Source organism: Mytilus edulis, chromosome 4 (assembly GCF_963676685.1).
Source record: "Mytilus edulis chromosome 4, xbMytEdul2.2, whole genome shotgun sequence".
In the NCBI taxonomy this organism is placed as follows: domain Eukaryota; kingdom Metazoa; phylum Mollusca; class Bivalvia; order Mytilida; family Mytilidae; genus Mytilus; species Mytilus edulis.
The window spans coordinates 55,797,132-55,810,955 of NC_092347.1; the positions used below are offsets into that span (position 1 = coordinate 55,797,132).

The window sequence follows — 13,824 nt, forward strand, 5'->3', positions numbered from 1 at the left end:
TTAAACAATCAACATCAGAAGACAGTCATGGCGTTCCATAAGAAAGAGCTTTAATTGTCGCACAAGTGTTTTACGTTTTGTAGAATTATCTATACAATTTATTTCGTCACTAAATATTTTACCTTGCTTATATCTTATCCATAGGAATTTTGCATTTTCAATTTCATCAATACGTAATAAATCTTTCTTTCGTTCAGTTTCCGTTGCTCTGCAGTTTGTTGCGAATCTCATTAAATATGCGGTAATGCGGGTTAGTTTTCTATAAGAATTGTACCGTTCGATATCTATGATTTCTCCTATACCAATACATACATTTTGATTATTCTCCGTTGTTTCAATTTTGTCATCGTTCTCCGACATTGTTGTACATACTCTAGACGTTACATTGTTTCCGTTCCATGTCGGCCAATCTTCTTTGCTGTTTAACCATTTAGGTCCACTAAACCATATTTCATTCTGTTGCAATTCTTCAGATGTTATACCACGTGTAAGCAGATCTGCGGGATTGTCTTTCGTAGGGCAATATCTCCATACATTATCTCCACACAAACTTTTAATTTCTTCAATTCTATTTTTGATAAATTGTCTCTGTGGTTTTACGGATGCAAGCCAACTAAGTACGATTTGACTATCACTCCAAAATTGTATTTCACTGAAAGTTTCCGGAAAGTTTTTGCAAATATGATCAGCAAGTCTTGCTCCAATTACAGCCCCCATGAGCTCTAGTTTTGGTAAAGTTATAGTCTTGATAGGCGCAACTCGATTCTTTGCCATTACTATTGTTGGTTTTCTGTCATACATGATGTACGCGCATGCGCCGTACGCATGAGTTGAAGCATCGGTAAATACATGAAGAGTTGGTAAATTTCTGTTATTCTCGTTTTGTGTCTGAGTACTTCGATGAATCTCTGTTTCTAAGCTCGATGCCAGATCTCGTGAAATTAATATCCATTTTGATTGGATATCTTCCGGTAATATTTCGTCCCACTCCAAATTAAGCTTCCAAAGTGATTGCATAAAGATTTTCGCTTTTACAGTAACTGGGCTTAATAGTCCTAACGGATCGAAAATCTTGGATGATTGCCGTAAAATATATCGTTTAGTTAGTTTTCCTTTTTTGTCCATCTCGAACGTGTTACTTTGATAAAACAACTTGTCCGATTTAGCGTTCCATTGCATACCAAGAATTTTAGTAAGCTCATCTTTGTCTAAGGTTTGTTCTTTGCTAGCGATTTCTTGTAATTTTGGACTGTTTGAATTCCAAGAGCGTAGGTTGAATCCGCCTTTCGTAAGTAATTCTCTCGATCTCCTGTAATAATCTATTACGCTATTTTCGTTATCAAAGCTAGTTAAAATGTTATCCACATATAAACCATTTTCAAGGGTATCTGAAAGTTTCCCCGGATTTTCTTTAAAGTGCTTGAGAAGTGTGGCGCTCAAAATGAATGGCGAACATGTAGCTCCGAAAAGTACGGACTTGAAGCGATATGTTATTAGCGGACTTGATGTGTTTGAAGGATCGCTAAGCCATAAGAATCTCGTTGCATCTCGGTCTTTCTCGTCGAGCTGTATTTGTAGAAATGCCTTTTCTAAATCTGAAGTTGTAGCATATTTCTTAGCGCGAAATCTCATAAGTATTCCCGTAATGTCATTCATAACAGGTGGGTGTGATTCTAAGCATTCATTTAGACTTGGATTACCTCTTCCATCTTTGCAGCTACAATCATAAACAATGCGTATTCTAATGCAACAACGTTTGTAACGTTCATTTTGATTGGATAACGTCACTTTCTTACATGGCATCAATTGACAATTGAAGCTATGGGACGTACGCGCAAGCGCAGACGGCACATGACAGATTTTAAATACATGTTTTAACGTTGTTGTCTGTCAGTTTCATTAGAATGGAGATAACAATATTGTATTTTAAGCTCCGACGGCATCAATTGGGGATTTGATGGTCGCAAATACCCGTTTACCGTCTCCGCTAACGCGTCGCCAGTAAACTTAATTTGCGACCATCAAATCCCCAATTGATGCCGTCGGAGCTTAAAATACAATACAGTTATCTCCTAATTGGCGTAGTAGATGATTCCTTGGCAACAGGGTGATGTGGGATATAATGTACGGGTCGATCGGTAGGAAGTTTTGTTTCCTCAACCTTTTCAATAAAATGTCTTCTCTCCTGCTCCATTATGATATCTCCATACATTTTAAGTAAATCAGGTTTGTTTGCTAAACGCCTAATAACGCTACCTGTCCTCTGTTGAACCAGTTCCATGTTATGCGGCAGCGGAAGGAAATCTGGTTTCCATGGTAACTTAGCCGTGTACTTTCCATTTTCTAGTATAATAGACTTTTCTCCGTATTCTTTTACAACTTCAGACTGACTTTTAATATTATCGCTTCCTGAAACCCCCAACGATTCTAAGTTCCAAAACTTTTCCAAGTCGCAAACAACGGCTCTGTGATCAGTCAAAATATTCATCATTGTCGATTGTTTTGAAGTACTTCCGTTCTTATTGTTACACCAAGATTGTATAGCATTTAAATCATTTTGCAATATGCTGTTTTGCATTTTGAGGGAACGACATATTATCTTAAGAGACAACATATTAATTTCTTCATGGGCTCATTCTGCCACCGTAAAATACGGCGTTTAATCATTGGAAAATATTGTTTATATAATAAGGATATACTGGCTAGGCGGAAAAGATGACGTCACTGAAGGTGATTCGCGTTGGCAACCATCCAAAGATATAATAAACGGAACATTCTGGAACCCCGGTGAACCTAACGAATTTACAGGAAATGAGGATTGTCTTACTACATCGATCTTTGAAAATGGTCTCTGGAACGATAGAGCATGTGGGAATTATTACTGTACTATTTGTGAAAAATAAAATGAATTAAATTTACAATTATAATATCAAAAGAGGAATATGAGGTGAAACCGTCAATGAGCCAGTAACCAAACAATTCAAGTTATCAAAATAGACATACGGCGCATTTATCCAAAATAATGACCTAACAACTACAACATATGTTGTGAATTTAACTAATCTTGAGTAAAGAGAGCCACTTTCTTGTCATTTTTAAAAACTATTGCAATGAAGTAACCTGGTATCCTAGTATAATATATTCGATTATAAGCTTCACTTAAATTTTTTATACGATCAATACTTTTTAATGGGGACATATGGTTTAGAAATGGCTATATCCGCCCTTGTTTTCCACAAAAATAATTTTATATGAAAATAAAGACATGTAGTGTAGATGAAGTATGGTTGCAAATGAGACAACTATCCACCACTGTTCAAATGATTTATTTTTCATAATTTATATATTGTTTCATACTACAAAACTGCTTCTAAACGCACATCTTGTGGCATTTTAATGTCTCCAATTGACATTTTTGTTTGTTTTATTCTATATACTGGAAAGGCCTATTTTTTTTCAGAATTGGAGAACAATTTTGTATCGATAAAGATTAGACAGTACTTCACAAATGAAGGTACATTGTACAACTCATGTTACGTAGTAAACATTTTGATGAGTTTCGTAGTGGACAAAAATTTACGTAGTTGACATCAACCCTATTCTATGTTGATAGAAATATATTGAAAATTACATGAAACTAACCCTTGTTATTTTTTTTGTACGAATATAATTTAAAAAGAGTAATAAACGACTGCATGGTAATGGTACCGTAGTGTCCACTACGAAACGTTTATCTCCATGACAACATTTATAAATGTAGAAGAATTTGCCAGTTATGTTCTTATATTGCCCTTAAAGTTTCATTGATGCAGGCAGTTGAACACAACTGCAGCTGCATCTACAAAAATTGATGCTTTCTAACAAATGCTGCAGTGTTATCTGAACTTGGAAGATTTCCAATATATTTTAATATTATAAAAGGAATGTTATTGTACTGGTATAGATTAGAGAATTTAGGTAATAATTTTCCTCTATTAAAAGAGGCATATACACAATCAAAGACACTACATCACATGAATATAACATCATGGTATGGTTCAATAAATGTTGTTTTTAAAATACTTGGTATTGACTATACAAATGCCATAAATGCTCCATTTTGTGAATCCTTATACAAATTTAAGAAATATATACAAACCAAGCTATCAATATTGTTTATTAGCTGTTGGAAAAAACAAATAGATAAATTTTCAGACAGTAAACTGAAAACCTACCTTTTATATAAAACAAATTTTGGTTTTGAAAAATATCTAACATTGATCAAGAATTTTGAACTTAGAAGAAGTTTTACTAAATTACGTGTATCTTCTCATAGATTACAAATAGAATTAGGTAGATATCAGGGTATTCCCCGAATTAACAGAATATGTAATAAATGTTCTTCCAATACTGTCGAAGATGAGGCTCATTTTCTATTTGATTGTAACAAATTTGAGGATGATAGAAATTGTATGTTAGCTAGTATTGCACAATATAATTCTTATTTTAATCATATGAACAGTCAAAGCAAAATTATCTGGTTATTTAGTGTAGAAAATGTTGAGTTACTTAAAATAATATGTAATTTTATATACAAACATCTTCCTTAGTGAAGATTAGTTAAAGGAAATCTATGTGTGTATATACATTTGATTGGACATAGAAAATTATATTCATCTGAATATCACAAACATACTAGCCGATTAAAAAAAAAAATAATTGTTAAGATATATTATTTATTCAAATGTTCTCTTATATCATTGAGGCATCGTCCCCTGGTATCAACTGCATTCAAGTTACCTATGATGCTTCCTTGTTTGCTTTTGATACAGGTAGGAAAGAGACATTTACACACATTTTACATGCCTATGGCCCATAAGGTATCGTCCCCTGGTGTCAGCTGCCTTTAGGAAACCATAATGCTTTCCTATTTGCTGCTGACACGGGATGAGTCATGGACATGTTTAATTTCTACTTTCTTTTTGGCTAATTATTATATATTTAATTGATCCAACTTTTTGTGTACTATACATATGTGGATATCTATTTTTCTTTTTTTTTCTTTTTGGGCTGCTTGTTTGTTATCTATATCAACCACACTTGTAATAAAATGCATTAGTATTAAAAAAAACCAACATACTATAGATTCTTTATCTACGTATTCTTTAAGAACTTAAATAGTTCTCGTTTAACTTTTTTTTTTTATCTCATTGTTTGTATTGTATTATGAAAAAATTATTGATGTTGTAATGTTTATGCCCTTTGGGGCCCATAATTGGAAATAAAAATATCTTATCTTATCTTATCTTAAAGTATACCCCACATCTCTTTAAATGCAAAGAATACCGGTATAATCTTGTATCATATTCATAGGTTAAACAAACACCAACGATTAATTCATGAAATTGAAATTCAGAAAAGACTAAGAAAACGTCTATATTTTTTATAACATTTAGCCTACCCATCACACTATTGTCGTAGTATTCTGCATTATTCCTTAAATGCATGCAGTTTGGACATTATTTTTTAAATGAGAGAGAGAAGGAATGATTGCTTATGTAACTGTATCGTATGGCCTTAAAAAGATTATAAGTACCTTATATAATAGTGTGAGCGGGGAATGGTGTCCTGAACGTGTACATATTCTTGTTTACTGGGTGTTTCGGATAGCTACAAAATTCAAAGTTTAGACAAATGTTAAGCCAGTCGTAACCCTTCTCTTTTATTTATCAAATTTTGAATGTAGAAATTGGAATTATTTACCTAAAAGAAAAAGAAATTATTTACGTGTTTCAAAAAGTAAATAAGAGACGCAACAGTATAACAAAACCATGCAGTATAGTTATAACCTAGTCAAGTAAGCTTACAAGGTTAATCTTTAGAATTGTTGGCACAAAATGTGTGAATAGTACCAATAACATTGATGTTATTAATAAACAGTTTTGCAAGATGAGAAGTATACTGCACTTGTTTGCACATGTCCTAAGACAGGAATATGTGCAGTGGTTGTCTTTTGTTTATGTGGTTCATAAGTGTTTCTAGTTTCTCTTTTTTTTAATATAAATTAGACCGTTGGTTTTCCCGTTTGAATGGTTTTACACTAGTATTTTTTGGGGCCCTTTATATATAGCTTGCTGTTTGGTGTGAGCCTAGGCTCCGTGTTGAAGACCGTACCTTGACCTATAATGGTTTACTTTTATAAGTTTTGACTTGGATGGAGAGTTGTCTCATTGGCACTCATACCACATCTTTCTATATCTATATAAGTGGATTTCAAATACAAGCACATTATTTCTGTGAAATATATATTTTCTAAAAATACCAATAGAAATCTAATAAATTACTGGTATTACGTTACCATTGAACAGGGCATTGATAGTTAGATGGAGTCGATAATGTTAATGAAGCCAATTGTGCAGCAATGTGCTTCAACATATAGCAAAGTAAATCCAACATTTTTGTATCCTAGAGAGCCGAATCAGCAGACATTAGAGCAGGACCTTTTGGAAACAACGGACCTCTATCGTCGTCTCGGAATGACACCCAATGTACTATCCACTAATAAAGCATTTGTGAAAAAAGAAAAAGCTCAGCAATTTTTTTTTGGGATGAATATTAACAGTCCTCTTAAAATACAACCCCTCACGTAACATTCGCATTTGACACATACAGTTTTTTCGAACTCGTAACAATTTCATGCTTGTAATCGTATGACACATATTTTTTGCTATTAAGTATGAACGTTGAATGCTAAGAATATTTCGACGTTTGTTCATAGCTGAGTTCCTTTGAACCGTATATCAAAATTTTTTCTATAAAAAACCGTTCGATTTTGATGTTATAAAAAGTATTTTCACGCATGCTGGGAAATGGGGACAATGAAACAAATAAAGAGCAGTGGTTTAAAGGTAAAAAAACAATCTGGAGACCATCTATAGATTTTTGATAGATCACTATTCAAGTTGTTTGTTGATTCTAGGGGGTCATCTACTATCAAATACAAACAAGTATCATCAGCCAAAAAATAATAGTGGAGTGCATATTATTTATGATATCATTGATACACACAAGAAATAACAGAAGTCCCATGATCGATCCCTGTGGTACTCGAGCCTTTATAGTATCCCACTCAGAGGAAACATGAATTAATTATAATTATCCTTTGCTTTCTATCGGAAAAATATTTGTTTACCCATGCCATAATGCCTTTATGCCAATAGTTTCCAATTTTCTGAAAAAGCCTTGATGCCAAACTCTGTCGAATGCCTTCCTTATATTGCAAAAAAAAATGCTACAATTTCTTTCCCGTCATCTTATGCCTTCATATACTCATTTGTAATATTAAAAATTGACAAATAACTGAGTCCCCTTTAAACCTGATTGGTTGGGTGTAATAATCTGGTTAGCAAGCACTGTAAGTAGCTACGAATATGCTTAAAACACACCTTTCTATGACTGCCTAAATATCACTTGTCAATGAGATTCATTGATCTGTAGTTTTGAAAGTCACGTTCAGAGTCTTTCTTAAATACAGAAGTTACTTTAACACATTTCCAGTCGATGGGACATTTGATAAGTGATGAATACACTTCAGGTTTAATAATCTGCACAGTGGATATTTCAAAACTCTAGGTGCCTATTAGAGAAGCAGTATGCTTACACGATTTGCTCCTGATGCTTTCAATAGTCCAAAATTTACAAAATGTATACTACATCGTTATCGCATAATTTGATTGATTGATTGATTACTAGTAATTGGTGTTTAACGCCCCTTTCAAAACTTTTGTGCTTTTTTTGTGGTGGCAATTTTATATTGGTATAGAGGAAACCGGAGTGAACCATCGACCTTCAATAGGAATACTGACAACCCTTGTCACTTTAGATTTGGGTCGAGCATACCTATCACGTGCGTATTTAATTGTTCTCGAACAGCGCTGCTTCCATAATTGTACCTATCAAAATAGGCCTACAGTTCATAAAAGTAACCTCAAAGTACTAATTTGCTAATGAAATCGGAGCATCTTACACACTTTATAGCATTTGAGATCTTCATTATGTATTTTTTTGTCGTTCATAATCATAATGATATTTGGCATACTTGTCACTGTATTCAGGAAGAAGGAATACGGCTCATGGTTTTCTGGTAAATGTTAGATTTTCATTTTTAAAAAAACCAACTAATGAGTGCTAAATTGCCCGCAGATTTAAATTCGGTATTTCCATATTAATCTAGGCTAAACGAATGGTTGCTTGACTAATGCAAAAATTAATGCAAACGTGTCTATTGCACTGTCTGAGATTTACATCATATAGAATGTTGTACAGATTTGCTGGGCGGAAGCGAACGTCACAATTGAAGAGACGTAAACAATGTGACGGCACCTCCCCCTCACTACATAATTCCATCTGTACCATGACCGTTTGATATTTTAGAAGCCAACATAATCGAATTATTTCAGTCAGTGTATACAAGAGTTACAGAAGAAAAAAATGAAGAAGAATCGGTATGCATATTTAGCTTTATTTTAGTTAATATTTATTTTATATAACGTCCTATAATATCAATTGTGTTCATTATTGAAGGACGACAACACTAGATGTCCGAAGTGTGTATTCAAGCTACATTTGTATCAATATCTTTAGTATAAGACTTGTTATACATTATAAGATACAATTGTCAGTTAAGAGTGTGTGCATGAAAAAATGTAAAACTACTTCAAAACATTCCCTTTATAGTATTCGTCAGATGTTGCTAGAACAAAAAAGTTAGAAATAGAAGGTGACACATAAAATGTTAGCTTATAATTAGCTTAAAAGTAAACAATTTATCGGATGCATTATTGGCGTAGTTTTATTTAAATAATAATAATAAATTAAATGCATGTTCCGCACAACAGTATTACACAACGTATAAAAATATGTTTGCTGTTTCTCAAGATAGTTCTCACATCTATCAACGAAAAGATCGTGTTCAAAATTTGGTTTGATTTAAACTTTTCTTGCAATACTGCGATGTTTATATTCTAGCAGATCTTAAAATCCCAAGTTTTAAAAAAATACACGTGATATGTTATATTCTTATGATAAACCACCCCTATTACTGAATCAATGTCGGTACTGCAAATGTAGTAGATCATGTAACCCGAATCAAATATGCTATACACTATTGTATAAATCCATTGTATTGTAATGGCAGTCGGAAATGTGGACAAAAATTAGCTAGGTTAGAAGAGGATTGGCGTACCTTCAAAATGAAAAAATGAAGTTTAACCTCGCCACAAAAGGAAGTTTAACCCTGACACATTATATATGTGTCTGTCCCAAGTCAGGTGTTGTCGTTTGTTGCTGTATGATATTTGTTTTTTCGTTCATTATTTTGTACATAATTCAGGCCGTTAGTTTTCTCGTTTGAATTGTATTACAGTTGTCATTTCGGGGCATTAAATAGCTGACTATAAGGTATGGATTTTACTCATTGTTGAAGGCCGTACAGTGACCTACAGTTGAAAATTCCCTGTTGAAGAGTTGTCATACAGGCAATTAAACCACGTCTCCTTATTTTTCATGTATTATACGTCCATGAGATATACAGCCATGTATTTATGAATGTGACAAACCATTGTTTTAGGTTTAATCTGTATACTCTGACTTAACCTGACTATTTGGAAAATACTTATTATTTTTCTTTTTTTAGTGATCAGGTAGAAAATACTACTCCTAAAGTGCAAATTTGGACAAATATGACACCAGAAAGAAGTAAGTTAAAAAACGCATAATGCATATTCTTAGATATTTTGGGATGACTTAAAAAAAAAAGAACATTATAACAGGAGGCATATACTGTTATTTTAAACTCGGTATTATACATGCATATAGTTGCCTGAACCTTTTTTGTTTAATAATTTAGCTGAAACTACTTTTCGGCAAAAATGTTTTCCTTGTGTGACGAGAGTTGTGTAGATAGACTTGAAATTAAAATAATTGTTGATCGGGCAAAAAAAACAAATCATAATAAGAGAACACAAGTTTTTATTTTTGTTTGGGGGTTGTGTGTTGGGTTGCTGTCTCGTTGACATTTTCACAAAAAAATTGCTAAAAAAAATTTCTTTTTTAATTTAATAAGCTATTATAGTAATCAACAGTACAAGGATTATAATTTAGTACGCCAGACGCGCGTTTTATCTACATAAGACTCATCAGTGACGCTCATATCAAAATAGTTATATAAAAGCCAAACAAGTACAAAGTTGAAGAACATTGGGGATCCAAAATTCCCAAAAGTTGTGCCAAACACGGCTAAGGTAATCTATTCCTGGGACAAGAAAATCCTTAGTTTTTCGGAAAATTCAAAGTTTTGTATAAGGAAATTTATAAAAATGACCACATAATTGATATTCATGTCAACACCGAAGTGCTGACTACTGGGTTGGTGATATTCTCGGGGACGAAACGTCTACCAGCAGTGGCATTGTATGACAAAATGATTTATCCTCAAGCAGGTGAAGAACTTCCAATTTGCTTACGGTAACAGGGAGGTTTTTCAAAGGTCTTGGTACTATCAATTTACTTGTTCCTGTATCCTAACGTTTGTTGTGTGTAATATCGGAAATTAAATGCTTTTTAGTCTGATTTTTATTGCCTATTCTTTATAATTTGTATTATTCAACTGACACAATTATGAACACATACACATGTATATTATTTTTTTGTAGGCACGTCAAGTAGCCGGAAATCCATGATAGATTGTGATACATTCGATAGGGTATTGAAGACAGGAAAAGAGTAAGTTTTATGTTACAAAATAATGTTGTGTTTATAAAAAGGTATTGACTATCATGAGACAATATCAAAATATTTTGAAATAAAATGAAATAAAATCTAAATTATAAAGTTCTGCAAAAAACAGCATCGCATTTAATGTTAACAGTCAGAAATTACATATTGTACTCGTTGTATAGTCGTTAATTGATATTGATGTATTTGTACTTATAGCCACCGAATGCCGTTTTTGTCATAATATTTTATCAACACGTTTCAATAAATGCATGTAAATCATGAAGAACTATTCATTGAATTATAATTATGATGATTAGAATAACAAAATATTGTTTCAGGTTGCTTGCCAACTGGAAGTTCTTAGTTGAAGAAAATGGGCACGCCATCGAAACAGCCATTAACAAACTACAGAATATGCAACCAAGCGAACTATCGGACAATAGAACTAGGAAAGAAATCGAGCAACATATCGATTTTCATCATGCTGACAGGCATGTTATGCAGAAGTGCATGAACCATCTACAGTGGTCAATGCAAGACCGGCTGAATTTCTTGAGAGATCAGGAAAAATTTCTTCTGGATTATCAAAATACCCTGCAAAATATTTTTAACTCAATTGAAAAATGTAAACAATCAAGAGTTCAAGATCCATTTGCAAAATTCGTTCTTGATGTCAAACTCAATCACTTTCACATGTTCAATGAAGAACTACTTATTTCTTCAAAAGAACGCGCTAACAAGCATGCCAGACATTTGATAGAGCCCAATACTATCAGCATTGGAAACACAAATGTATACATGGGAAGATTGGGCAGGGCAAATATTATGACACCAATTTATGAAAATATATTTGAATTAGATGATTGCTGTACAGGGAAGTGTTTCGACCCTCATTGTACTTGCTATAGGTCTGACTCCGTACTTAGCTTTGAAAACCACGAACTTGATATAGAATGTCAGCTTTATGTATTTGAGGAAAACAGCAAACGAAATGAAAATGATTTTAGAAAGGAGGGGTTTACACACGAATTGCATAAAAAATCTCAGAAGTCTAAAATTCCGATTCCCGTGAAACAGTTAGCTTACAAAAAAATGAAACACATGGACGAATCCACCGCCACACAACTGAAACTTCCGCCACTTTTAGCAAACAAACCAATAAAACACACAGATAAATCCTCCTCCACTCAACCGAAACTTCCGTCACTGCTACCAACTAAAATGAAATACATGAACGATTCCACTACGACTCAGCTGAAACCTCTACCACTGTTATCAAACATGAACAACGAGAACGAATCATATACTGCTCCAATAAAATTACCAAAGAAGATAAAATCCTGCTGGGAGCCTGTAAAACTTCCACCGTTGTTGCAGGGTCAAAAGAAAAATTGCAAGGTCTCTAATTGTCCTGTTATTCCACCAAAAATGCTCCAACCGTTAAAGATGCTACCCCAAAACATAAAAAGGACATTAAACATAAATAAGGACAGGAATGAAAAGAAAGAGAAAACCAAAGTCATGTCAATGAGACCAAGGCCTAGGTCAGCTTTGCGACCGATTCCAGGGACATCAGCTTCCAATGACATACCAAACGTAAATTCAGAATTAGCCATGGATATGATGAGCTCTGTACCCCGTGAGAGAAATTACAGATATTCAAAGCTTCAAAAAGACTCAACTAAAGATTGCTTTATACCTAAAGGCCCAGGTGACAAAGTTAGTAAAGTTATCTATGAAAGGTACTTAACATTAAAAAAGCAAGTAAGCAATGCCGGGAAACAAACAGAAACGGAAAAATCAGATAGCTGCCCAGAATTCAACCAACATCGTACAAAGCTGGATATAAAAGTCGCAAATAAATATGCTGCAGAAGAAAATTTTGACATGGTATTCGACCAAGATACTACAATTGTACAAAGCGAAGGTGGTACCGGGAATAATTGTCAAGATGCGACTAAACAATCTCCTTCGTCTGATTGGCAGGTTACAAACATCGGTTCGGAAAGCGAATTTGAAAAAAAATATGTTCCTATGCCACCTAAAACACCAAAACCGAAAACACTAAATACCAGAATTAATCAGTACAGCAGGAAACGTTCATGATTATAGTAATATATGAAACAATATTTTTGATCATTTTACTTGAAACTTAAACTATGATATTCTGATTCTGAAAAGCAATCTGTCAATAGAAGATGCGCACTCGTAAACCTGTTAGGCCTTTCAAGTAAAACAATTATGGTATACGGATTCGTCTTCAATTCTACATGTCCTGTGATAAGCAACTTCTCCAATCTGTTTGAACCATCTAGTAAGGACAGAAAGGGATGTAACAAATGGGATGGACTAAAAATATGAGTGGCAAGCAGATATATATTGTGGTGGTTTCATATAGATTTAAACAAATCATTGGTTTTAGATGAAATAATTGTAACAACAACAAATACAATCGCATTGCTTATGTGAACATAGAACTAACGTTTTTTTTAGACTCACTATTGTACCCTTTGTCTCACTACATACATTGTATATAACTAAATGAATAATTTTGTAAATTAAATATGTTGTATTTTTCTTCTGACTTCATCGTTTTTATTCAACAAGATCCTTTTGATCGGCTAATATAGGTCAGTGCTATAGCTGCAAAACATTACAAAGGTTAAATAAACCGTTCAAGGCAAAAAACAAAACAAAAAAGACATTAAATTAATAGAGAATAAAAAATCCTGTTATCTGATCATTCCCGATTGTCAGATTTGTTTTCATGCGGTAACATGTTGAGTTCTGATAAATGAGAATTTGAAGTCGAACATTCATATAAATATATTTAGTGCACCATTATTCAGTATAGAACCTTAAACCACAATGCAAATTAGCAAGATTCTAAAAGTCTATCTATCAAAAAGTCATTAGGAGCAGCACAACACACACGCTATTTGACTTCTTTGTCAAAAGTATAGTCAACAGTAGAATCCGAATGGGTCCACCTCAATTGCAATGAATAACGAGTAACCATAGCAACACATTTTGACACCAAGTATGAGCATAGTATGGCAATGAGGCTAA

General features: G+C 33.5%; 3 protein-coding genes across 3 annotated transcripts; 1 reads left to right on the plus strand and 2 right to left on the minus strand.

Moving 5' to 3' along the window:
* Positions 1 to 1,803, minus strand: LOC139521443 (uncharacterized). Its single transcript, XM_071314918.1, has one exon. The coding sequence runs from the start codon at positions 1,801 to 1,803 to the stop codon at positions 1 to 3; it is 1,803 nt and encodes a 600-aa protein (XP_071171019.1).
* A 262-nt stretch (positions 1,804 to 2,065) lies between these two features.
* On the minus strand, positions 2,066 to 2,491 carry LOC139521444 (uncharacterized). The gene has a single exon (XM_071314919.1). The coding sequence runs from the start codon at positions 2,489 to 2,491 to the stop codon at positions 2,066 to 2,068; it is 426 nt and encodes a 141-aa protein (XP_071171020.1).
* Positions 2,492 to 8,284: 5,793 nt separating this feature from the next.
* Positions 8,285 to 13,332, plus strand: LOC139519990 (uncharacterized). The gene is made up of 4 exons (XM_071312326.1): positions 8,285 to 8,483; positions 9,674 to 9,735; positions 10,692 to 10,761; positions 11,094 to 13,332. Exons 1-4 carry the CDS (start codon positions 8,470 to 8,472, stop codon positions 12,859 to 12,861), a joined length of 1,914 nt encoding a protein of 637 aa, XP_071168427.1. The 5' UTR covers positions 8,285 to 8,469; the 3' UTR covers positions 12,862 to 13,332.
* Positions 13,333 to 13,824: the final 492 nt, after the last annotated feature.